The sequence below is a fragment of the Epargyreus clarus genome, unplaced genomic scaffold, assembly GCF_041222505.1.
Source record: "Epargyreus clarus isolate Ecla_fem2 unplaced genomic scaffold, WU_Ecla_fem_2.2 ptg000014l, whole genome shotgun sequence".
Lineage (NCBI taxonomy): Eukaryota > Metazoa > Arthropoda > Insecta > Lepidoptera > Hesperiidae > Epargyreus > Epargyreus clarus.
In genome coordinates this window covers 6389371-6416679 of record NW_027332222.1, presented here as the reverse complement: position 1 = coordinate 6416679, position 27309 = coordinate 6389371, and the positions used below count along the sequence as shown (strand labels likewise).

The 27309-nt window shown below is 35.9% G+C and overlaps 1 protein-coding gene across 6 annotated transcripts; it reads right to left on the bottom strand.

Annotated features, from left to right (window-relative positions):
• Window positions 1-502: 502 nt before the first annotated feature.
• On the bottom strand, window positions 503-27018 carry LOC140747318 (inter-alpha-trypsin inhibitor heavy chain H4-like). Of its 6 annotated transcripts, XM_073079664.1 has the most exons (22): window positions 26861-27018; window positions 20290-20406; window positions 18668-18879; window positions 17264-17374; window positions 16621-16874; window positions 15825-15928; window positions 10392-10529; window positions 8208-8408; window positions 7748-7910; window positions 7433-7624; window positions 6839-6982; window positions 6075-6241; window positions 5470-5616; window positions 4832-5026; window positions 4339-4441; window positions 3819-3854; window positions 3396-3461; window positions 2916-3023; window positions 2781-2816; window positions 2265-2539; window positions 1339-1472; window positions 503-1013 (listed from the first exon to the last, which is right to left on the bottom strand). In XM_073079664.1, the coding sequence occupies exons 2-22, from the start codon at window positions 20395-20397 to the stop codon at window positions 962-964; spliced, it is 2946 nt and encodes a 981-aa protein (XP_072935765.1). In that variant the 5' UTR covers window positions 20398-20406; window positions 26861-27018; the 3' UTR covers window positions 503-961. The 6 variants fall into 6 exon arrangements, with proteins under 6 accessions (XP_072935765.1, XP_072935766.1, XP_072935769.1 ...); XM_073079665.1 differs by lacking the exon at window positions 2781-2816; XM_073079668.1 differs by lacking the exon at window positions 2916-3023.
• Window positions 27019-27309: the final 291 nt, after the last annotated feature.

Sequence of the window (27309 nt, the reverse complement as noted above, 5' to 3'; positions counted from 1 at the left end):
CTGATCTACTGAGATCTCGATGACTTTGTAGAAGAACTATAGTTCAATATTATTTTTATGAATGAAATATGAGCATTGAGCATGTAGTCCACGTCCACCCGATGGTATATGGTCACTGCCCACGGACATCTATAACTAACTGTATAGAACCGGGTTGTCATTCCTGTGAACCGGGTGTCATTCCTAAGTTGGTCACTTCTTAAATGTTAGTCGTCTATCTCTTTCTACCATCGACGTCGAACACTGCTGGGCACGGATCCACCGTGCTGGCCAAGTGCGAATTGCCATCACATACTTTCGAAAACTTGTATTTTAAAGATTTCTCAGGTTTTCCTTCACCGTCTAAGCAAGTGATAATTGATTTCTAATACGCATATAACTTTGAAAAATCAGAGGGGCCTGGGATTTGAACCTTGTACCCCTCGATCAAGAGGCCGAGCTTCTTAACCACTACGCTATCACTGCTGTTTAACGCGTTAAAAGGAGATAATGAAAAAAAATATAAAAAACTATTTTTTTTTATTCAAGTATAATGCACACATTGAGTTTTTTTACCCAAAACACAGATATGATTTTACATTATATGCCTTACATCTACAGAATGGCACTTTATTTAAGTTTTACTAACGAATGAAGTAAAAAGAATTACATTGTATTATTTCTTGATTCCTTACACCGGCTATTCAGAGCGAAACTAGTTGAGGAGTAGTTACCGCGTACGAGTATAAGGAAAACTTTAAAATCTCTATTTACACTCAAATAATTTCCAAAATAGGGTTTCTTCCAAACACCAAGTCCGAAATAAGAAATATTTGTAATCAACAAGTTGTCTTTATTCGCTTAACATACATAAAATATTTCCAACAGGACTAAGTATTGTGTATCCTTTCTAGTAATCAGTCAACGTCTGGAATTAATTAAAACTACAGAAGTACTAGTTCACATCACGAAGGCTTCAAAGTCAGGGATTCTCTTTGGCGCCTTCGGTTATAGGACAGCAGACTCCCGCATATCTGAAAAATTAAATTTAGTTTGATATAAGAAATAAAATAAATTCATGTTGTCATTATAGCTACGATAATTTTATTTCTAATTTTTACTGTAACTGAATAGTCTACTTTTTAATTATGCTGATTTTCAATTACCTTGTCATATAATAAATAAAATAAAAAGATACAATTCAAATGTTGAACTATGAAAACATTGGAAACATGAAACTGTCCAGTATAAACCGATAGGTCTAATTTTACGATTTTCCTTTTTTAGTTTTTAAATAATGTCTATAAAAGAGAAGGTTATTTAGTATATCAGAACGATATGATGTGTGGCGGGACTTACCCGTTGTCGAGCTCACAGTAGGCGGCCTGGTAGAGGTCCACGGAGAGCGCGCGCGCGGCGGCGCAGCGCGGCAGGTAGCGGCAGCGCGCCGCCGCGCCGCCCGCCTCGCACGCCGCGCCATCTGTCGGCGCCGCCTGCGCACGATACACGGTTAACACAAAACCTCTAGGTTTAAGGGGGGGTGGAGAATCGTAAGGGGCGGTCCGCCCCGGCCTCCGATCCTGGGGCGTCTCCAAGCACAGTTGCTAAAAACAGGTCGTCAGAACCAAACAATCTATGAAATGTGTATCACTTAGTGAAAAAAAAGTTTTTACACTTTTGGGGACCTTTATTCAACGTTCCGCCCCGGGCCCCCGACGACCTTAGTCCGCCACTGCACAAACCACTACATTCATGACAGCTGGGGGCCTACTACCATCTTTTAAATAATATTATTTTGTTTCGTACCACGATCTCCTTAAAACAGTATTGTTTTGTTCCTGCCGAGTGATGTAAAAGAATGAGTAATTTGTATTTTCCTTATCCAAGAGGAAACGAGACAACGAAAAAACGTAAGAAGAAGATGAAACGTAAACCCTTATTCATTTTTCGCTTATCCATTGTATCATAGATATATTACGTCAGTAGGATAATATATCTATGCATTGTATAGAACCAATTGAAAATGTCATATATCGCTTAAAAAATTAAATTTCCTTCAAAAAAAGAATGAATGATTTCGAACAACATCATATAAAACTGCTTATTGTAATATTATAAAAACAATCTTACTTTAACGCGGTCGTGGTACGAAATTTCAATGTATAATTAAAATAATATTGTTTTAAGAGATGGTACCTAGTAATCCCCCTGATTCGTACTTTGTTATACACGGCGCAACGTGACAACGATTGGAGTTTGGACTAGTATAATCAATCAAGACTCACTGTAATATCCTTAGCAAGTTTCAAATGTAGTTGAGTTCCGTTGACGTTGAGGATTAAGGAGTCGGAGGCGGCGTCGAGCAGCGGCAGCACCCACGAAAACTCCTCTAAGGAATATAGCTCCAGGGGGCTACTTGTGGACGCCTGTTCGGTGGTCGTGGAGGGCTCTTCGCTCGAGTCGCTTCGCTTCGCTTCGGTCGAAGGTTCGCCAGTTCTATACGCTAAAGGTCTGGGTGCTGGTGTCGTAAGGAATCCTGCCCCAAATGACGCACCAACACCTGCCAACGGTTATAGTCATTAGTATTACACTACATAGTAATTTACTAAGGAAACAGTAACTTTACAATTAGATAAGTAGATAGGAGTAAATACATATAACATTTAAAGTTTTTTTAGTAAAGGTGATATGAAAAGATTTCCAGTAAGTAACTCTTCTTTAGAATTGATTTAAATGAGTATTTATATCTAAAACATAAGCAATAAAGATATGGATTAGAAACTTTTCTTATTATAACTCACCTTGCGGTCCAATAGATCCGCTATAAACTATCCTGTCTGGAAATAAAATAAAATATAAGTAGCCACACATTTAACTACAATATCTTATAACTAAATGTTATATCTAATGGTTGTTTATAATATAAACATACGTACCATCAGGTTCCTCTTCCTCGAGAGCTAACGGAAATTGTTCCGTCAAATCCAAGAGCGGATAAGCATCATCTGCGCTTGCAGCTATCGGCATAAGCTGGGCTACTGGCCCTAAAGCAACGGAAACAAGCATGAGATGAGGCTAACACAATAATGCATGAGGAACTTTCAAAAAGAGAAAAAGCCCATTTAATGTTATTATGTAATGAATTAGCAAAGAAGCAGCAATCAGCGGACCTACTCTCAAGTGTTCTCGTGGTGTTTTGGTGGTGGCCTATTCCTTTAACCTACATATCTTAATAAATCTAATGTTGCCAGCTGTAATAAGTAATTAACGTTGCGATATTTGTAAATTCCAAAGAATACCACCTAAAACGCTTCCTAATTTTTTTTCATTAATCATGATCACGGTGGGTTTGGCACGATTTTGTTTACTACACGCACTATTTTATTAAACGTACGTATACGATAGCGATTACTTACTGTGCATGTAGCTATCAAGGGATATTGAAGGAGCTGGTATGGAGTGATAGGGGGCTGCCAGCAATGCTGCAAAAATTTCAGACGATTATTAGAAGACTTCATAGCACATGTTTTCACACAGATAATGTATAATTTATGAATATGTTAACTTTACACATGACGTTGGATTTGGCACGTCAAAAGGTTAAATTACGTTAAAAAATCAGGGAAGCTATTTATATACTGATGTGCGATTGTTATATTACTATAACTACAGCATAAGCGTTAAGTTTTACATAAGAAGGTGAGTAAGAAGAATCTATAGTAGTGGTAGGTATAGACCGTAGTAGACAGCTAACACTGTTTTATTATATGGAAAAAAGTGTAATGAAAACTACTTAGGTATATTTTTATACCGTGTTTAACATAATGTTCGAAACTTACGGCGCGAACCGGCGAAACCCGCACCCCCAAGAGATACTAGAAAACAAAAGAGGTTTAAAAATTAGTTGTTTTTACCGGATATTATTAACCGATATTCATTTGCTTACAAATTGTTACATAATAGAAATAATTAATCCTTAGGAGTAAGGGTTAAGGGTAAGTTGAGACCTAGGCTAAGTGATCGATCGAAGTAGATTCCTATGATCTTGGTCTATTTAAGGTCAAGGTATATTTAAGATAAAATAAGTGTCATGTGCGGCAGTGACCACTTAATATCAGGTAGGGATCATGTTTGTTTCTTGTTTTTGTAGCAATTAAAAATTACTAGCTAAAGATAAAAAATAATCCGAATTGAAGTTATTAAATCGGTTCGAAGGACCAAATTTTTGCGCTACCGCTGTATTCTATGTTAAAAAAAAGGACACTGTTCCAACGCGTCGCAGGTATAGATAAACAATGTCTTAAACCTTATGTAGTGAGAGACTAGTGCCTATTGTAGGTAATCATCATTTTAACTTACAGTGTTCGTTAGGAGACTTCGAGTCGACCGACTCTGCGTCCACCGCCTTCGTGTCGTTCGGCTTCACCACCACCAGCGACGTCAAGGGTGTCACGAACTCGTACTGATATATACAAATTCAAATAAGATTGTTGTAAAACTACATTGTGTAAACCTAACCTACTTCCTAAAATTCAACGAAAAATATACGAGTAAATAAGTGGATCTAAAAGTAGGAGTGTCTAATACCTACAGTACCTACTACCTATACCTACCTACCTATAAATACTTACAGTAAATTTTTGAAGATACATCCCCTAAAGCCCTAAAGGGACTAAAAACAGGAGATAAAAAATTGTAAACTCAAGAATAATAGAAAATTCAACAAAATAAATTATTTTGCGATTTAAAATAAGTACTCAGTTAAAATTATTTAGACCGTAGGTGAACTGGCTTGACAATATAGGATATGATGTATTCTAATTTATAATAGTAATAGATAATGTAACATTACCTTTAGTGCAATTCCTAAAGCTTTCTTTTCTAGATCGTTCTTGGTCTCCTTATCCTTGTCACTCTTAGATTCTATTAAGGCGTCCTTCTCGTCGAGGAGCTGCTTGATGGTCAGATACGCCCAGAGCCGCTCCAACGGGTAGAAATGCTCACTGGATCGCACCACTGGCACTTTAGGTGAGATTTCGTAGCGTTTCTGCAGGACATTGTAATTGTAATGTACAGATTTTAATGCCTAATGCGTGTTATATAATGTTGTAAATATGTTATTGCTTAATATTTGAATAATTTGCGTATGTATTGCAATGATTATGCTGGCAGCTCTACAATCGATTAGTACCCTCTATGTTAGAAGCGCACATCTGTGGCCGAACGCAGGAAGAACTCTAATCTTATCTGGGGTTGATTATGTCCATGAGACTGCTTGTTTGTTTAGTATGGAGGTAAGGGAGACATACTTTTCCGAAGCGATCCAGCTTAGTCCTCAGGGGTAGCGGCGCATCTGTGGCCGACCTCAGGTAGGAATATCTAATCCTATCTGGGGTTGATTACAGATGTCCTTGGGCGGCAGTAGTCACTTACCATCAGGTGGACTGCATGCTCGTCTTGTTAACTCCTATAATATAAAAAATAGGTTACCCTGCCGACGCCATCCTCGTTGCCGCAGAAGGCGAGCACCTGCGGCTGCAGCTCCGCGGCGCCGTCAGCCACGCGGCCCGCCACCACCGTCTCCGAGCCCGCGTAGAACGTATGGAACTCATCTTTTGTCGTCGAACCTTCTTTTATCTATAATATGGGAAAAAATAGGTTTACTATCTATATTATACTTTGTACTAATTAAAAATAGGTGTAACAATTCATTTATTTGTATTCAACGGACGACGGACTTTAAAATCCAAGTAAGATATAACATATCCGACGTTAATTAATACTCGAGTGTTTAATACGAAAGTTCATAACACCGTGCTCATTTCCGCCCGCGATAATAACGGCGTCTTATGAGTACGAAGAATTTGCGGACCAACAAGCGAAAATTATGATTTATGAGTTAATTACCTATTAAGGTTGTTGTAACGCAATTCGAAAGCCATAGTCATACGGATATAAGATGAAGAAGTTGCATTTATTTTTACGTACGAGTACCTACATACGCGCAAGATGTGAATATTTTCTTTCTGGCTAAGTAGCGTATTTAAGTGAAGATTCTTTCAAAAATTCAGAGATGTGTCAACATTATTAGTTACCTGTGCCTTAGGGTAGAGGAACTTGACATCGGCGAGCAGCGGCGACGCCACGCTGCGGTAGAAGTCGCGCAGCTGCAGCGCCGCGTCCGCCGCCTCGTAGATGTGCCGCATGAAGCCGGCGTTGCGCAGCGACAGCTTGCGCAGGAACTTGCGGTCTGCGTCCTCGCCTGACGTGGAAACAATTTGTATTACGCTTTCTACACTCACAGCCCCACTATTCCTTGTATCGTGGGTGTCATGGACACACACAGAGACAAATACACAAACACCCAGAAACGTAGATTCATCATTTAGATTTCTGTCTGGCCGGGGATCGAATCTGGGACCCTCTTCACGTCAGACCGGTATGGTGACTGCTCCGCCACGTGGGCCGTCAAGTAATGGTTATGTATACAAGTCTGTGTTAAGTTTAGTATACTAATATACTGGTTAGTTATGCTATCGTTGTAAACAATCTTTAATAATATATTTTTCTTACGCTTAATCCTGTAACTGTTTATTTACATATCTGCTTAAGACGATATTATTTTTTTTTTCTGAAAAACTTAAATTACCAAGTAAAATACTAGTAAATATAAAAAAAATACTTGAATTTATTTTACTATATTAGCTTAAGTTTGTCTTATAAGTGAAATTTTGTTATTTCTTTAGACAATAAATTCTTTAAACCTAAACCTAAAAATCAGTTTTGGTATATCCTAATTTGAAGCAAAGGCGAAAAAGAAGTGAGAATTTTATAAAGGAATGGGTACACGTTTACTTACCGAACGCTAACGAGAATATAGCAGCCTTCCGTTTTCCATAGTTCTTTTCACTGAGGCGGCTGATGATGCGAGTGGGATTCGTTTCTCCGACAGTCGGGTCGCCGTCGGTCAGGAAAATAATTATAGGCTCCAATTGATTGGTTTCTGTAAAAAAATATATACATGTAGTCGTTTACCAGTATACCTACCATAGCCTTCGAAATACGCCATCAGTGTTCATAAAGTTCTCGCATATAAAGAAGCTTCAGAATAATAATATTCGAGAAAATAAAAAAACAATAAATTTGGTTGATAATAACGATGACCAATAATGTGACATTAAAAATGAACTTCAGTAATTTTTATATTTATACAATGTACACGGTGTTAGTAATACTTATATTTTATTTTATTTTATCCTTATACTTAATATTTATTATGTTAAAACAAGGATAGTAACTTTCTAACTAAATAACAAAAATAAATATAGCTAAAATCTATACAAATTACTTCTAATTTACAATATATACAATCAAGTGTAAAAAAAAATAAGTAAAATAAACCATCTAAAATTGCCGTGTCAGGTTTTTTTTATCCTTGGTTTATTGAGCTTACCAGGTTCAGGTTCTTTCGTGGTTTTGTTCTCAGAAGCATCATCAGTTGTAGATTCGGATTTCACATCCGTTTTTTCATCAGTTTTAGTTTCGGATTGGGACTTATTGTCTGTTTTCTCTATCTTGGTGTCCTTTTCATATCCTTTGTTAATGACATCCACCGCAACGTCAAGAGCACTCGCAATATTGGTACCTGTAAGTTATATATTGTAATGTACGTACTGTTAAGAATAATAGGTGAGAATTTCGGTGTCATAAGATTTAAATTAATAACTACGTTCTCTTTGTTACGCAAAATGTTAAAATTTAGTTGTACCTCCACCAGCATCCAATCTGGAGACAATGATCTTAGCCTTAGCGATGTTCTCAGGCGTGGCTGGTGAGGGGGGCACCAAGGTTGGCGCCTCTGCGGTCCTGTCATAGTAGTAGTACCTCGAAGTCGACGTCTCAGGCTTATCTGCTTCCGACAGGTCATGAACCTGTTGACAAACAAATTACTTCACGTCAAGAAAATTGCATAGCTTGTAATCAGCCTTAGGGATTGTCCAATTACGTGTAACATTATTTATAAGAGCAACGATTAATCAACAAAGTGCAAATAGTTAATTAACATAAATAATTATTTATAGTTACACATTCACAGTTGTAAAACTGGACAAAATATTTTAGTAAATTTCCTTAGTAATTGAAGCACACAACACACAACGCAAGCACACAAATATACTAGGATTACAGAAAGTAAATTTCTACTTAAAAATATATTACGAGAATCATACCTTGACATGAGAATTAAACTCGATAATGTTGAAGCTATCTCCTGGGTTGAGCTTGGTGAGGATGGTCTGTATAGCTTCGCGGAGCTGCTCGACCTTGCGGCCCATCATGGAGCCCGAGGTGTCCAGCACGAACACCACGTGCTTCGGCAGCGGGGGCAGCGACGTTGGAGCGAAGAAGTGCACGAAATAACCATCGCTCACCTATAATATCATACATAGAAATCACCTATAGGTTATTAATAGGTAATAATTAACGTACAATATATAAATAATAAATCTACATATAGTCTACTTAAATTTTGGGTTCCTGTAACCCGATGATGCATATATACTGTTTGTGGTCTGCTGTTTTTTGTAATATATTTTGTTACACTGTAGCAGTTTCGGTTATACAAATTATTTCAATCCGAACTTCTTAAGTCTGATAGTTTACGGGTAAGTATTTACTGCACACCTAAACGACAAGATGGCATAATAAATAATATAATATTTTTAAATGTTTTCGAGATAAGTAACTAAGTAATACGAGTGTTTATAATATATTGTGGATGTAAACATAAGGAAATCACATGCAATTCAACACCGGGTTTTTAGATAAAAAACAAATCACGAAAACTTAATTGCTGAAGTTGATACATCTGCGATCACCTTCTCAATATAATGGAAATTATGCCTTTACGTTGGTTAGTGGTTAGTCATTTGCCAGCTGCCGCCGATAACAGACCACTCTCGTGTTGTGTAGTAAATCGTGAAAATATAGGTACTTAAGTTACGATGTACGCATTTTTTTTTATTGTGAGTTTGTTGCAAACGGGCTTAGCTCGACACATTTCAAGCGAAAAGTCCTTCCAGATGCAACAAGGTACTGGACCTCAATTCAAAACCCGTGATGTCAATGAAGATACGTCTTATATAGATGGAGAGCCTAGAAGTAGGCATTACGAGCCTCATGTAAATAATAATAATGACCATGCAATACAAAAACGTGACAGGTTTCTCACGAGGCCAGCTATAATTAATAGCCAAAGTGATAACTATGAAAATACCTCTGAGAATAATTTTGGATATCACCCCACGGAATTAGATAATCAAAGGACCGAAGACACTGTTACAACTTACAGAGAATACAAACTTAAATCGGATAACTCAAAAGATTTTAATCAATTGGTGACAACGGACCTGAATATAGATAGTCACTTTGTTGATAGTCAACCGTTAAATGTCAATTATCCAGATGTTAGAAGCAGCAGTAATATTTTGATTATTATGGTTAAAGAAGAAGATAACTCTAAGACAAATAGATCAGACAATGAAGCCGTCCCCTTAATTGAAAAGAAAATTATCTTGAGTTGTAATTCTACGACAGAATCCACTACAACTTCTCCTGATGAGACTGGACTTGGTGTGCTGAGCGCAGTATTTATTGGAGATGCATGTCCTACAGGTCAAGCTAAGGTATCCGGGAAGTGTATAGACTTATACGATTTCTAACAAACATTAAAAAGGAGGCGTAAGAAAACTACTTATATAATATAGATTGAATAGAGTAGTAATTATTACAGGAAAAAATCAAGGTAAACCATAAAGTCATGAACGTAAAGCTCATTTTTTATAGATTTGTCTTGGATGATCGCACAACAAAAACTTGTGTACTTAGTATTACAAATACATATTTACGCATATATTTTTGGAATGTAAATGGACTCTTATAAAACATTGATTATATATTATTTATATATTAGATTAGCTTGCTCGGCAGACGTTATTTTATGTACTAACTTGATTTCGTTTTTTGACATGTCCTTTTGACAAGTTTATTTATCTGTATTTTATTTTCATAAAATTGTCGTGATGAAAATATTGCTTTCTTTCGTAAGGATTAATCAATGCACACGAATAAGTGAGCTTTGTAGCGCTTCCAAATATCACATCAAAATGTTTGAATTAAATGAATGAATATAAAATAAAAAGTATTGTCTTTTTGTCTGTAACAATGCAAACTGACCCATAGGAAGGTAGGAAGATAGTTAATAGTAGCTTATATTATAAAATATCTGTTCTCGTCACTTAAGTATTCCATACATGATAACGAATTATTAAATAGATGTGGTAGAGACCTCTTTGTGATGAGATTGGCAAGACTAAAATTAAACAAAATCAACAATGAGGAATGTTGCTACTTACCAAGATCTCTCCGGCTTTAGAACGGTCTACGTCGTATTGAACGACGAATTGTCCTAAGAATCCTTCCTTATCCTTTTCGTCTTCAGCGTCTTCTGGATAATAGCGGTGCTGGTTGCCAAGAGACTCCTTGGACTTCTCCTGAAAATCCAAACGCTTCATATGGAAATGCTTTATAAGCAATTCTTGATTTGTTATTAAAAATGCATAATGTTCCACTTAAAATCTGCAGATGCTTGAATCATCATAAACTTCAATAAAAACGTAACTCGTGTTAACGAATGATTATTTATGTTTTACAAGTATTCTTTAAGTAGGTTCTTGATTATACTTTAAGTACTTATTAGAATCTGTGAAAGACTGGTAAGTACCTACCGTATGAACATTTAATAAATTATCTATCATTCTTTTAAAATCTGGCTGTGATAAATACTGAACTGAACTGATGTGTTCAGATTTATACTAGAAAAGTGTTACAACGTGATAGAATATTTCTAATTAACTTAATTACTTGAAGCAGATTGTGTCAAATACTCTTTGTACCCAATAAAAGAAGATACATATAAAAAATAAACAACTAATTTAAAAGACAATACAAAAGGCGGTCTTATCGCTAACCAGCGATCTCTTCCAGACAACCTTTAGGTAAGGAGTTATAGTAGGGATGAATAGAAAAATAGGTAGGGTTCAAATAATAATAATAAATATAATTATAGGACTAAGATAGCATAAACATGTTGGAATAAATAAAATATAGCATACACTAAGCACCAGTAAAAGAAGGAGACTAAAATAGAATGGGAGAGATGATTGAAAAATAAAATAGCAAAGGAAAATAATAATAATAATATTAAAAAATAAAAATAAACAAAATTAAGAAGAAGTAATTATTAAAACCAGAGTTATAGTTGTAAGTAATGAGACTTAACCTGATTTTTAAATGAGTATAAGGATTTAGCAGTACGTATGGAAACAGGAAGGGAGTTCCAAAGACGGATGGCCACTACCGTGAAGGATTTCTTGTAGAAGGAAGTTGAGTGGGAAGGAGTACAGAGAGCAAGGTTTTCAGAAGAGCGAAGGGATCGATCATGGGATGAGTGAAGAAATTGAAAGCGCTGCTTGAGGTAAGGAGGGGTATTCGGATTAAATAAAACGCCATAAAGAAGAGATAGAATGTGGGCATTCCGGCGAAGGCGAATTGGGAGCCACTTGAGTTTCGCGCGATATTCAGAAACATGGTCATATTTGCGTAGTCCAAATATGAAACGTATACACAAATTTTGGAGACGCTCAAGCTTATTTAATTGCTCCTCGGTAATGTCAGGATAACACACATCAGCATAGTCAAGTATTGGGAGAAGAAGAGACTGCGCAAGCGTTATTTTAGTGGGAATAGGTAAAACATTTTTCAACCTTCGGAGGAAGCTCACGGCAGCAAACAGCTTCTTGCTGACTTCAGTAATCTGCGGTATCCATGATAAATGTTGGTCTATGCAGACACCGAGATTTTTAACCTTGTTACTGTAATGAATAGTAACATTGTCTAGTTTAATAGGAGGTAACTTTTGCCAATCAATTTTAGACATCAGCCGCGAACTTCCTATGACTATCGCCTGGGACTTAGCAGCATTCAGTTTGAGGCCAAAATTTTTGCTCCAAATCGAAATAGAAGTCAGATCCGTGTTGGTTATATTTATAGCATTGGCTAAATCATTCAGGCTAGTTTGGTTGTAAATTTGCAAATCGTCTGCATAAAGATGGTAGAGAGAGGTGAGGTGTAGAGTAATAGAATTTATGAAAATAGTAAAGAGGAGTGGAGACAACACGCCACCTTGTGGAACGCCGGCAGTGGTACTGGACCAGTTGGAGAATTTGTCATCAATTTGAATACGTTGCCGACGCCCACACAAGTAACTATGAAACCAATCAATTGCCGTCGGAGATATGTAGAGTGAACGCAAAACTCCAAGGAGGACATCAAAGTCAACAGTGTTAAACGCATTGCTGAAGTCCAGCAGCGTCAGCACCGTCAGCTGCTGATTGTCCATCCCCATGCGAATGTCGTCTGTGATTTTTAGCAACGCAGTAGCCGCACTATGACCAGGACGGAAACCGGATTGCAATGGATTTAGCAGAGCATGAGCAGAAAGAAAGGAGCTAAGCTGTTGGTGGATGAGGCGTTCCAGGACTTTAGAAAGGAAAGGGAGTATGGATATAGGTCTAAAATCAGCAAAGTCGGATGGATTGGATTTTTTAGGCAAAGGGATCACATGGGCGTCTTTCCAGGAGGAAGGGAAGGAATTTTTACTAATGGAGCTGTTTAGGATGAACGTCAAAGAAGGTAGGAGTATGTCAAGAAGAGGGATGACCATTTTACGGCTAATGCAGTCGCTACCAACCGCATTAGATGGTATTGAAAGTAGCGCTCTCTCGACATCACGATCCGAAAATTGACTAAAAGAAAATAGTGAATAATTTGGATTGGGAATATGAGAAAGGTGATTAAGAGTATTTTCTTTTGTTTTGCCATCTATGCAAGAAGTGACGGAAAAATGACAATTTAAATTGTTTAAATCAAGATTGTGCGGAAGAGATTTTTTTGTTGATTTCCCAATTCCTAATGTTTTAAGAAATTTCCAGACCTTGCTAGGGTCTTCATCCTGAACCGATTTATGGATATGGCGTCGTTGTAAATCTCTACACATCATATTACAGCGATTTCTTGCAGATTTATATCGTTCGAGATTATCGTCGCTGGCATCTGACTTAAGGTAAAGTCACCTAAGTCCGAGGGGTTCTGAAATTGGCACCAAATTCCGCGGTATTTAGTAAAACAGCTTTTACTAATTATTTATGAAATCGTTTTTACTGAAAGGTATCTCATTTAGTAAATAACTTGTCACTCTATTGTTACATACCCATCATAATAGCATTATGTGTATTGTTTTTAAAATAATCTCATAGTTTTGAACTAGTGACTAACTCAAAAGTATGCTTCATACATTTTGGGCCTTTTGCACGTGAATGTCACGATTTCTCAAATAGTGATTATTTCGATAAATTTACATATGTGTGATAGTATTTCGATGAAAACATTATATGGATTATATATGGAATCGAAAACAATTAAATATTGTGCTTATTTCTTAACAGATAAGGGTAAAAATAAGTTTAAATATGCAGCGGCATTAGGTGCCAAATATTTTAGGCTGTCCCTTAAACCGAGGTATACCACGGAATAGCAATTTCATAGACTTGTTTTTAATTTCAATTTTTGTAGTTTATTTTTATAAATAAGCACGTCTTGCTCCGGATTTGACTAATTTAATACTCAATTAATATTGAAATCATTTTCCGAGGTACTGAATTATACTGCATTACCTAATTATATAATACCAAAGATAACCTATCTATGTATTTTCTTAATTTTTTCTATGGGACAATTAAGGAGAGAAAATGAAGTTCATCCAGATATCGATGTAATATTGAACAAGTATTGTATATTATTGCATACATATTTCAATAAAGCATCTTTCTGCCTCTAAATTGTGTAAAAGGCTTTTATTATTTAATAATCGGAATTTGGAAACGTGATTTTTAGTTATGAAACGCTATTCCGATGTATATATGTCGGAATTCGGTTATATGGGCACATTAATCCGCGGCATAACGACAAAATACTATACAGGGTGTTTAAAGTTTTAAGCTGTTTTTAAGAACGTTTCTATTGTTTGTATCAGTAATTCGCTTAATCCTAAATAATTAATAATTAACATTGTTATACGACTTTATTAGTTATTTAATTAAAAACTAGAACATTTTACGATGTTTTGATTCGATTAAATTACTCAAATCAAAATAATTCTACAAACCGCATATGATATTCCATATTATTATTATCTCTGGTGTATGATTATAAGCCCTAGTATAAAGTACATTAAAGAGAATGTCCAAAATTTTATTGCAGATACAGGAATTGACCGTGGTTTTAAACAAATTAACATGAAATCCATAAGTTAAATTAACCATTCAAGAAACTATATTGTAACAAAGTTTTATTTTGGCAGTTTCCCTTTATTCCTAGCTAAGAATACTTTTCACAAAGCTACTCTTTAAATAATAATAAAAAAAAATTGAAACCTAAGTAAATAAATAATATTTATTTTTATACACCATGTAGCAGTCGTTCTATCTCTTTCACTCCCTTATTTTGTATACTCGGAATTAGGAATCAAATACATCGGAATAAGGATTTTTACATCGGAATTAGGGTTTTCTGACTTGGTTCATATTTATTTTAAATGCACATTTAAATTAATATTTTACCGTAAAAAGTCGAGTCTATTTCAAAAGAACACATACTAAAGCTTTTGATAAAATTATCTAATTCCTTTTTAAGCCGCAGTAAATGCTTAATATTTGACGCTCTTTCTAGTTTTGGTGAAAATACCGCGGAAATAGGTGACTTTACCTTATATTTCGATTTAGCAGAATTTTTCTTATTTATTAGCACTCTAACGTCGTCAGTGAGCCATGGAGCTGGTGGATGCCGAATTCGAACTGGACGAACAGGGGCGTGCAAATCGTATAATTGCACTAGTAAGGAATTAAAGAGTGCCACCTGCTCGTCAACAGTGCTCGCGCTCTCTATAATACTCCAATCGATTTCGGCGGCGTCATGCCGGAGTTTTACAATGTCCATTCCACTGAAATTACGCTGAAGGAGAGTTTTTGACTTTGCTTTAGGAGGTCGGATTTTATAAGACAAGTATAAAAGATCATGATATGAGAAACCCTCTGCAGCGCATTGGCCATGCTTTGCAACGTGATCTAATGACGAAACCATCATTAAATCCAGCAAAGATGGGTCACAGTTGGGGAAAAAGTGTGTAGCACTGAGAGGTAATAAATGTAAATTAGCAGCATCGACTAAGGACTGTAATCTAAGAGATCTGACATCCTGCTTGAGTAAACAAGTATTAAAATCACCCATAATAATTGTATGGTCGTACAGAGGACAATGATCTTCAAGCAGTTTGTCCAAGCAGATAAAGTAATCGACGCTGAGAGAAGGGCTGTAAAAAGCACCAAGAAGTAATTTGGCATTTGAAAGGTGGACTTCCAGGAAGAGATACTCAGCTTCATTCCCAGAAACGCCCTGCGGTGACATACTTATGACTGAAAAAGGAATATGGGAACGAAGGTAAATTGCAACTCCTCCGCCGACTCGCATAGTGCGATCGTTGCGGATTAAATGAAAACCTGGAAGAGAATATGCCGTAGATGGGAGACATGGTTTAAGCCATGATTCCGAAATGAGAATAGCATGAATATGTGTGCTATCAAAAGTAGACAACAAGTCAGGGTAATGTGCTGGAATGCTCTGTGCATTTATATGGACAACATTGAAATTTTTCAGTACGTCTTGTGTCTTACCGCATAAACTTGAATGAGTCGTTTTTGTTCTGCAATGTCGGGGTTGAATGTTATGGTGGCTTCGCGGTCGTCATGCGTCCTCTTGATCACAGCGTTTGTATTCTCTACAATAAATCCAAATGGGTAATTAAAAATGTCAAACTGAGAACATCTTTCTCTTTGGTTTAAAATTTATTTAATTTTACTGTTTCACATTAGACGTTATAAGTAGGTAAACTTTCTTCACTCTTACCGCTACATACAATTAAAAAACAATTGTTTGCCATTGTATGCAAAAATACCAACATTAAATATACATTCGGTATAGACTACGCGTTTCTAGCCTCGTAACCACTTTAGGTAAGCAAATCTGGCAATCTTTGTCACCTTTCTATTAATATTCACTTCGTGTAATAGAAATTCGTTTTCGCGTAAGTGTCCATAATACTTATACTTATTATTTTACTATATGAATAAGTTGAAACGACAATGACCTAACCATGGAACAGAAAAAACAAGTTTCTCTTCTATGGACCTAACTCATTGAAAATAGATAAATATTTATAGGTATTCAAATGCTTCATGACATGTCGTAGAACAATGATAATACTTCAATAATGTTTTATGTAAGATTGGAGTAGAAAATGAGTTTGAAATCCACTTGATGGTAAGTGGTCTCGCTGCCCATGGTCCTCTGTGGCCAACTGTATATAAAACAGGTGTTTTATTTGAAGCCAATCAAAAGTCCGTTAGCAGTCATGAGTCATGACTAAGATAGTCGCTTCACGTGTAAGTCACCTGGTGAAATAAAACTTACGTGGATCGTCCTCGCTCGCGTCAACCTCGTTGCCAGTCCTAATCTCAGGGACTCTCAGTGCGGAGATCTTCTCCGCTTCCTTGATGTGAACGGTGACTTGCATCTTGGGCACCAGCGCGCCGGGGTGCAGGTTGATGGCGTGGTTGTAGACGCCGTTGCGACGCACCAACAACTCCTCGTACGTCAAGTTGAACACCACAATGCTACTAGGCTCCACGTTCACCGATACCGTGAAATGGTTTGAATCACGGGCCCTGAAAGTTATTAGAAGCATTATTTTTTATATTATTTTGTGACGAATGGTGACGTGTAAATTTGACTGTTGCCTAAATGTTTTATGTGATAGATGATAGAAACATGTATTCCACCTGGAGTTAAGGTCACAGTTGAACAAATCTAAATAGGACTTTGAAAATGTACACAAATTGCTTGCTAAAATGTTATAAGCTATAACATAAAAATAAAACTTTTTAAATCAGGACATAACTGAACCATAATGCTTCTGTATGTTAGCGGTTCTGTATGTATATGGCAACGGCCTTACTGTAGTAGAATCCTAAAAAGTTCTCTTATGAATGGTATCTTCATAATAGTAGAGGAGACCTAAGTTGGTTAATAATTCAGAATAACATTGATAGCTTACTTGGCAGCGACGTGCGCTGCTCCGAAGCCTTGGGACACCGCATCGTTGTAGATTTTCTTAGCTTCTTCTTTCTCCTTAACATAAGCTTTATAGACTTTTCCGTCAATTGTCCTGAAATAAAGGTCCTTTGTTAGTCAAAGCTTGTCTTAAAATTGTGAAATTTATTGCAGTTTATTTTTCTTTTTTTATATAATATAGGAGTAACAGACGGGCATGCAGACCACCTGATGGTAAGTGGCTACTGCCGCACATGGACATCTGTAATCAACCCCAGATAGGATTAGATATTCCTACCTGAAGTCCGCCACAGATGCGCCGCTACTCCTGAGCTGGAAGGCCTGTCTGTCTCCCTTACCACACCCTTCAAACCGGAACACAGCAGCGCCTAACACTGCTGTTATTAGGTAGGAATAGGTGTGGCGGTGGTGCCGCCGGAGTCGAAGCACCAAAAGTTCTACCACCTTCAAAATGGTTTTCTATTATAGAAGCCTTCAAACTAGCCGCGCACTGAGGCATTGCCACAGCCGTGCAACATATATCTAATAATTATTAGAAAGTTTGAAAATATTACAGAAACTCAAAATAATACGCAGTGAGACCCAAGTGTAAACTCGTTTACGATAAACCCGATATAACTGTATTATCGTCGCTAGCACAATCTATAAGAAGACAATTTAATTTACACAAACAAAACGAGAAACGTGATTTGAAAATTAACCAAAACCTGTTCGGTACGAAAGAGCCGTTAAGTCACTTTTTAATGCTTACGAGATTGTACAATAATAGTACGAAACAATCATAGTTATGTTATTTGGTAGTTAAGTTAATCGTCGATTACCAAATGTCTATGCATAAGTTATTTACCTACCACCAAATTGAGTCATAGAATTCACTTGCGATAAAGCGTAGGTACTTTGCATGGTACATTAATTATTATGAGCAATATTTACTTACAACATCGTATCATATTACTGAGAAACTAATCGCTCTATTTTCTTTTTGTCTTTATCACAAATGGAAAAATAGCTTTGAACTATGAGATAAAATGTCATTCGTTAATTGATACTTTAACATTTATTCAATCACAGGTCATGAGTTGTTTTTTGTAACATAGTTTGAATGCATTGAAACATCAATGCATTGAATTAATGTAATTTAAAATTCGACATACCCTTTCGCGATCAAATTGTAGTATGTTGTGTGAAATTAACCGTTCTAAATCATAGATTAGTATCTATGTTCTAAATAGGCGTCCCGAAAGTTCTGTTATACTTTTGTAAACTCAAATATACTAAATTTGAGTTTTCTAGTCGTAATTAAAATTAAGAGATTTAAATTAATGTTAGTTTTAAAAGAAAAGTTATACAGGTCTACGCTTTATTCCAGAGGCATATAGGTACATACATGGTAAAGCCACTAATGAAGGCGGTGTCAGGCAGCAGCATACGGAAGCTGGTCTCCTGCGCGCGCGCGGCGGGGTTGCGCACGCGCGCCACCACCGCCGTGTGCGCGTACCGCAGCGACACCCTGGACTTCACGTCCATCTCCGTCATCTTCACTGGCGCGGTGGGCTCCTCGGAGGTTGCCTCGCTCGCTGGTGGCGCTGTAGTCGTACTCTGCGGACAATCATGATAACCAATTCAGTGTTATTTCATTAAAGCCATATTAAATTTCCCGCATCTCATAACAGCAGGTTTAATCGCTGCTGTGTTCAATGAAGAGAAAAACAATTAAACGAAGCGTTCCACCTTCATGTTCGACTTCATGTAGTAGTCTTATGTTATCTGTCCTTTATTACAAGTGTCCATGGACGGCAGTGGTCACTTATCATTAGGTGGACTGCAAGTTCATTTTCTATTTCTATATCTAATGAGCTAATGACCAATCTCCAACGTCAGATCACCACTCCTGAAAAAAATGCTATAAGTTTTATCTGCAACTTTTTAACTGATACAAAACTAATCCAAAAGGACAGGAATAGTAGTGAAGTTGTTAACCTCTGTGGGCTAACTTAACCTTGAATCGTTAACCAATCTCGCGTCACTTTATAGGATTAGAATTCTAAGACTGGATTCTAAACAAATATTTGAAATATTCGTGACAATAAGCCGTGTCTAAATCTAGGAATTTAAAATTTAACATTGAAAACATCGTGAGGATTATTCTCGCCAACAGGTGCGAAATTAAACACGCTTATTTTACGAGATAGCCAACATAATGATGCCGATGCCTTGAACACCGGTACTTTTGTTGCTTATTTGCATAGCGCGTATCTTAGAAGAAGAGGAAAACGTCGCGAGGACAACAACCTGCAAGCTAAGGAATTCTTCAGAGAAAGTTATGAGGGGTATTTGAAGTCCACCAAACTACACTTCGTCTGCATAGTCGTCTATGACTTTGCTATGACCTTGTCTATGACCTTGCTCACTTTGAGAAGAGACCGACTTTTAATAATCAATTTTTGAAATAATCGATTATTTATAATACGTAATATAATATAATATAATGCGTAAAACTTATTAGTATAATCCATGTTTTTATAACTCGACTGCGGAGAGTAATGTTTACCGAGCGTATGCGCACCTGTCTTTTTGGCACACCTTGCGTTTATGCTGGTTTGGCAGATTTTAAAATAGGAGGTGTCGTTAGATTCGGTTACATTATAGAAATGTCAAGATCTATAATTATGTAGTTGTTCTAGTTGTTTTTTTAACTTTTAACCACAAAAAATATACATATTTTTATAATATAGGAGCATGTCGTCCACCTGATGGTAAGTGGTTATTGCAGCCCAGGGATAGCTGTAATCGATCCCAGATTGGATTAGGTATTCCTACCTGAGGTCGGCCACAGATGCGCCTCTACCCCTAAGGACTAAGTTGGGACGCTTCGGAAAAGTATGTCTTCGTTACCACAACCGTTCAAACCAGAACACAGCAGCGCTGGCGTTATGATGCAGAAATAGGTGTGACGGTGGTGCCGCCGGAGTCCAAGCACAAAGGCTTCTATAAGTAATACTTTCTAACCTCCTCTGCTCTGGAAACCACGAGCGTTTCCTGGGTAGTTGGTTTCGCTTCAACGTAGCACAAGGTCACCAGCGCCAACGCCAGCACCGCTTGCCAGCGGTGCCACATGTTTGTAACCTGAAAATAAAAATAACGTTATTAATGTTTCAAATCAAAATTTACTATTATAATTAACTGGTGTTTAAGTAACAAGCAAGAGTATAGTGGTCACTGTAGCCTTTAGACATTTGTGACCAAATCTATATGGAACAGGCGTTTTACAAAGGCGATCACAAATGCATGCCTTTCCTAAGGACTAAATTACTTCCTTTCACATCCTTTCAACTCAAAAACTGCTTTACGCTAGAAATAGGTTTAGGGTTCCCCATCAACGACACTGGTTCATATTTGCTAACCAAACTTTTTCAACCAGAAAAAGCGAACATTGCTGCTTTTTCAGTCAGAAACGTGCGTGCGTGTGCTGCCATGTTGAATAATAGAAGTGACTTCGTAACTATTTTATTATTCTTAGATTAAGCAAAATATCATTTATATATTGATTTGGTTGATATTAATTACCTACCTAATTACCTAGCATTCCTAGCAACATACCTACGTAGCAAACAATCATAACATTATTGCAATAATCGTAAATTCATCGTATAATCCTTACTTGTATCGTGAATACATTTTTATTTATTTTCTGCTAAGTTTGTTACAGATACGATCAAGTTCCGTAACGTAACATCAATTGTACATTAATATTGCAGCAAAGAGGTCACGTATAATCTGCCTGTCTCATTTTACAAGAAATCACAAGTACTTTTAGTATCACTTGGTATTTCCCGTGTTATTTACACATCTCTATAGTCAATATTTACAAGGATAAAGCAGGAAAATCTTAATCTTAATATATATATAATAGTGATCTTTCCTGTGGAAAAAAACTATTGTTGTTGTTCTGTAAATGGAGAAACGACATTTTACCTTTTCTATTCCACTAAAACATTTTTATATTTAAATTTATGTGACAATGAATTAAACGTCACAAATAAATAGACAATAGTAAAATAGTTCATAGAAAACAGAATAAATTAAAATAAACTTTTTCTTTACATATATTTAAGTAACGTGTAACTATATTTCAATGTTTTATGTGTATGTATATGTTTCTTGTATCTACAGCAAATGTATGTGGTCTACTACGTCTCTAAGTTTGTGTAACTTCGGTTGTGATCTTGTATGCAAGTCCACACCTATTTCTGGCTCATGTCAGCAATGTTAATAGTTGTTGTGTTGCGGTTTTAAGGGTGTGGCAAGGGAGACATAATTATTCGAAAAGTTTTAACTTAGTCCAAAATGCTTGCAAATAAATATCAATGCATTTGTAGTCAGATAGGAATCTAATTTTATCTGGGATTGATTATATGAGCGCAAGTAGCCACTTAGCATCAGGTGGACGGCAAGCTCATTAGCTACTTCAGCATTTTTAAAAATGTAAATAATTATATAACCATTGTATAGTATTGAAACAGTACAATACTTCTGCAAAATTCTAATAATACTTATTACTTATTATATAAGAAATAAATGGCAATTAGGTACTAATTAGGTTGGCAGGTACGCTTAATAATGTTATTGTCAACAATCGGTCACCTCCTTTGTATTGGCGGCAATGTAAGTAGGTACATATATCAATTGTTATTATAACAATTTGATTAAAAACTCATAATTTTGGTAACTGTAATCAAGTTCAATATAAAATTAATAGTAATAATAACGATAATCGTACTGAGAACAACAAAATAATCACAAAGGTCAAGACATTGCACTTATTGCTGATAATTTAAGCACCTGATTGGTATTTATTGATGAAATTAATAGTCAAGTACATTTTTTTCAGCCAATGAGAGCCTATAAACAACATCAATGAAAAAATCATCCTCTCAATCGGAGAATCAAAGTTTCGAATCTCCGGCACGCACATCTGATTTTTTAAGGATATGTGCGCATTAGAAATTGATTATTATGATTATTATTGAGCCGTGCTGTTATAACAGCACGGCTTGGCATGGCAAAGAAAATCATCGTGGTGAAACTTGACGCCTGAAAGTTCATAAAAAAAGTTCTTCAAATGTGTGAAGTCTAACAATTTGACCTTAACCAGCGAGGTGGATACACTGAGACCTTTCTCACCCTGAGAGAACTTGAACAATTTAGTGGGACAATAATGGTTTTTATTTTACATAACAAAAAATTCAATTTGCTACGAATCGTTGACTTAGTTATTAGTATACTTACAATATGTCTAGTATAACAGTTAACAGCAAAGTGATAAATCTAATGTGTACGTAGTTTATTTACAGTTCCGATAATTGTTCGATTTGTTTGGTGGTAAATAACGTAATATTTCATAATAATTTATCTTCTTATACTTTAATTCATTCTATTAATAGTTCGTGGATACCGTAAACGTGATTGCGCTGTTGGTTAAACCCGTTTCTGACAAGCCCCGACGGTGATTTGTAATAATTGTAATGCAATAATGTAATAAGTTCTTAATGTATACTAAGTAAATTAAATTATCGTTTACGTTATGGTAACTTAATCCCTGGATAGCCATGGCTAACACGAAGTAACTTAATAGTCATAATGCCTTTTGTAAAGATTTTAATTTTCACTTTTTAAATATATTTTACAAGTAGTGCTTTTTATTCCGACTTCTTTTTGTCGGTGTGGTCTGTGCCATAAATAGTCCGCTTCTTTAAAAATAAATAATAGCCTAAAAAACTAGGAATTAATTCAAGTTTTTAAAATAATAATTCGATTCAGAGTAAAAAGCGTGCGGTGCTTTTAAATGTTACAATCATTTGATTGGCAATTATCTATGAGAGAAAAGTTATGAACCGCAGTAAATGCAAAGGGGAAACTGTTATCATATTATTGTATTGTCTTCGGTCCTTGATACGTGTGCCAAGTTTCAAATTTATCAGAGTTGTGGAAATTGGTGAAAATTGAGTTCAAAGATTCCATTACATACATACAACCCAAGCTAATAAAAGTGTGTTAAAAATGTTCTATGCATGATTATAGTAAAGCAGATGGATGGAGTGAGATGGTGAACTTTATGATGGTGTTTACATTACTACAACGCTGTATTTTCAGTTACATTCATATAATAAATGAATGGCCAGTTAGCTTATCGCTGGACCCACATGTCTGAGAACATGATACGTGAACTCCACTAACTTGCATTCGGCTTGCATGATGCACTATGACTCTATGACCACAAACTTTCGACATGTTGAGAGATCCGTGTCCAGCAGATAGTAATGGTTCATGTTGATGATGATAAGTGGAAGGTCAAAAAGCTTATGTGTCCAATTTTGTTTGTCATAATAATATAATTGAAGGGAAATATACCATGAAAATATATATTGTTATATGTGATACGTGCGTTACCATGTAAATCTTATATATGTATAAAATTCTCGTGTCACAATGTTAGGTACCGTACCTACTCCTCCAAAATGGCTTTACCGATTTTCACAAAATTTTATATGCATATTCAGTAGGTCTGAGAATCGACTACTATCTATTTTTCATAAAATAATAGTGATAAGGGTTGTTCACACTTAACCTTTTTTTATTTACATGGCAACAAAACGTTTGCCGGGTCAGCTAGTGTTAATTTAAAGATGTGTTTACGATTTATTTTTAACATTTGTTGCATCCTACGTATCGTTATATTAATCTTCTTTTGATAAGTCAATTAATGTATGAAACTTAATACGTAGCTATGCTTGATAACATAATACCTGTCAATCTATCATGGCAATCAAAATAATATTTATATTGTATGAGAAAAATAACACAAGTCTAAAACTGAACAAAAAGTTGAAGGATATTATAGTTATTCATTTCCAAGAAATATGATCCTAACATTTTATCTAAGTTTTGACATGTGTAACACCCGTAAAGGTATTAATTTTACATTACATTTAATTGAACTTTATGTATTGTTATTGACCTATTGTACTAAATGCTTTACACAATAAAACAAATAAATAAATAAATAAATGATTTAGCGATATTTCTAGTAAACATAGTTATGGATTTACGTGTATATTATCAATATGAATTCCGTTTCATTCATGAAATTGAAATGTAATTTATACAATGGCGTACAATGTTTTCCTTAAGAATTAAAAATCGTTTCACCGCGAGTTTTTCCGATGACATTTTACGCTACGTTAAACGACCAAAAAAAGCGCTATGAAAAACATGCATTACTTGAGTACTTAAATTGGTTGTATTATTTATAGTTGATGATTCAATTCTACTTCGTCATTCATTTTTAAGGCCAAAGCATTTTAACGGTAGGTAACTTTATATTAACCACTATTACAACTGACTCATACCTCAGTCCTCAGGAGTGGTAAACATGTCTTTGGTCATCTTCAGGTAGAACTTCTGTTACCTATATATATTCATTCACGTCCATGGGAGGCAGTGGCCACGTACTGTAAGGTGGACTGATGCACCTTTGCTACTTTAGATATATGCCTATATAAATGTATTTACGTAATACATAATTTATAACAACATACGAGTAGTTGGCAGCCCTCAATACTGAACTAAAGTTACTTATCGATGTATCTATCGGGTTTTTAAAACGTTTCTGTTTTTTTTTTCACAAACATCGAGTTGCTGTGAGCTAAACTGGTCTTCTTGAGACCGGTCCCTTTTTTCTTTTATTAGGTTCTTCATTTTATCGATTTTATTGTTCTTTGAGTTTGTAGTCATTAGTGCGGTGCGGGAACCTTAGTATGCAAGATGTAATATAATATCATCTTATATCGTTTAATATGTATCTTGAGTTTTCTATGTACCTATATCCCACTATTTTGTAACTAATTAAGATCGTTGTTAACTAGTTAACTAGTGAAGAGATAATCGTTGTTATGTATGTGTACAATGCATTACGTAATAAAGTTATTTCTTTCTTTCTTTCTAATAAGTATAATCTTATACCATTTAATTGTATGAAAGGAGACAACATGAAACGAAAAAGGTACATAAAGTGCTAATTCACACTTGACTCATGCCCGAGGGGAACCCCTTCCCAACATTGGGACAGAACCTAAACCGTTGTTATTAATCGCAACCATGTTCAAGATGGGTTTTCGCCAATACAGTAAGAAATATATATCGTGCAGAAATAGGTATCTCCTACTAATAATTATTTATTAGATATACCTATATTTCTGCGTCATAATTAAAGTGTTAAATGCTGTTGTGTTCTGATTTGAAGGGTGTGATAACGGAGACATATTTTTCCGAGGCGTTCCAGCTTAGTCCTTAGAGGTATCGGCGCCGACCGACCTCAGGTAGGAATATCAAATCCTATCTGGAATTAATTACAGATGTCCATGGGCGGCAGTAGCCACTTACCATTGTGTGGGTGGACTGCATGCTCTTCTGCTGAGTATAATGATAGGGGCATGATAATATAGGAGTCTATATTATAAAAAAATATTACATATATATTTTATTTGTTTTATGTAAAGTGTGTAAAATTAAAATAAAATATACCTATTAGAAGGAGATACATTACATATTAAACTTCTGTTGGAAATACTACACTTTAAAATTTTACTGTACTCGATGCAAATGATTTTACCTTCTAAGTAAAATAAATAGTACCATGCTATTTTTTTAACACAGTTATTAACTTATTATTGAAGTGAATTGATCTGTACAAGGCCTTGTTAGATTAATGGAATATGAATTAAGTGTGTGACGGTCAAACATTAATTCATTAAATTGCCCAGAAAGTGGTGGTATAAGACGATAGGATGCATACAATCTTTGATTTAATGTGTTTCTTATTAACATACCAACTAAATTGTAAGTTCTAAAACAATATAATAGGTACAATTATATAAGGCATGTAAAGATTTTGATATGTTCTTATGATATCTTGTAACAAGTAGGTATAGAAGCTGATGTGAGTTTGTATTGCACTTATGACTTGATAAACAGGTCATACCTACTTAAGAAAAAACTGAGGAGCGTTCAGGAAAATATCCCATGTTTATCTACTTTACTCACGGGGAAAAACAAAATGAAGCATGACATAGGTCATAGACGCCTGCTAGGGTTGAATACTAGGTCAACACAGGATGAGTTAATCTATGCATTCATTCAAACGAACAATTATAATTGAAGTGCCTATTAAGCTCTAATTTACACGTAAACAACGTAAAATCCTGTTTTTTTAATTTATTTGCCTGTCTGTCTATATATTTAAACAACCGTTAAACTCGTCTCTGCCAAAAGGACTAACTAAGAACCAGTTATACAGATTTTATTTTAATTTTAAAATATTTAGGTTTTTTAAAATGGAAAATACCAACACTAGGAAGATTACTAGGTTCCGCAGCCGCGGGGAAATTGCGTAGAAATAAAGCAATATTCCTCGAGCAAACTGTTTTGAGAACTTAAAAGCATCGACTAGAAGGAGATTGAGTCGATTGATTGTACCGGCCGGTGTATGAGGCCACAGTTACATAAAGCAAATCATACTCACTCGTTTGTTTACGCTCAACGAGATGATTGCACAAATTGCCGGTCACTCCGGCACGTTCCGCATTCGGTGGAACGTAGGTAACGAATATTGTGACGATAACGGGCGTGTGTCCCCTCCGCCGGTCACCGCGAAACTCGTTAACATGCCGGTCGCAGGGACTTATATGTACACTGAATACATGTATACCCGTGACTGAGTAGGTAAGCTGTGTTCATTAGTGTGTGGAGGATACATAGGTATGCTATAAGTTTCCACAGTCTTCTGTAATGAAAGTCAGGCATCAAGAGATGTACTTACGGCGCAAATGTTGATAATATTCTACTTGTTTTATCCCGTCTTTCTTGGAACTACATGGGTAATTTTACAGAGCAGATTCCTTTCTATGTTGGCATTGGAGTTTTATACAGGAATAATTTAATAGAGGGCTGTAAATGCTGTAACGAGCCTAC

What these genes read in the sequence shown, in the direction of transcription:
- LOC140747318 (XM_073079664.1), bottom strand. Translation starts at nt 20,397, where the DNA reads ATGTGGCACCGCTGGCAAGCGGTGCTGGCGTTGGCGCTGGTGACCTTG. An exon ending in AGTTTAATTCTCATGTCAAG is followed by an intron (nt 7,911 to 8,207) that starts GTATGATTCTCG and finishes GTTTGTCAACAG; the next exon opens with GTTCATGACCTGTCGGAAGC. An exon ending in TCCTCTACCCTAAGGCACAG is followed by an intron (nt 5,617 to 6,074) that starts GTAACTAATAAT and finishes CCCATATTATAG; the next exon opens with ATAAAAGAAGGTTCGACGAC.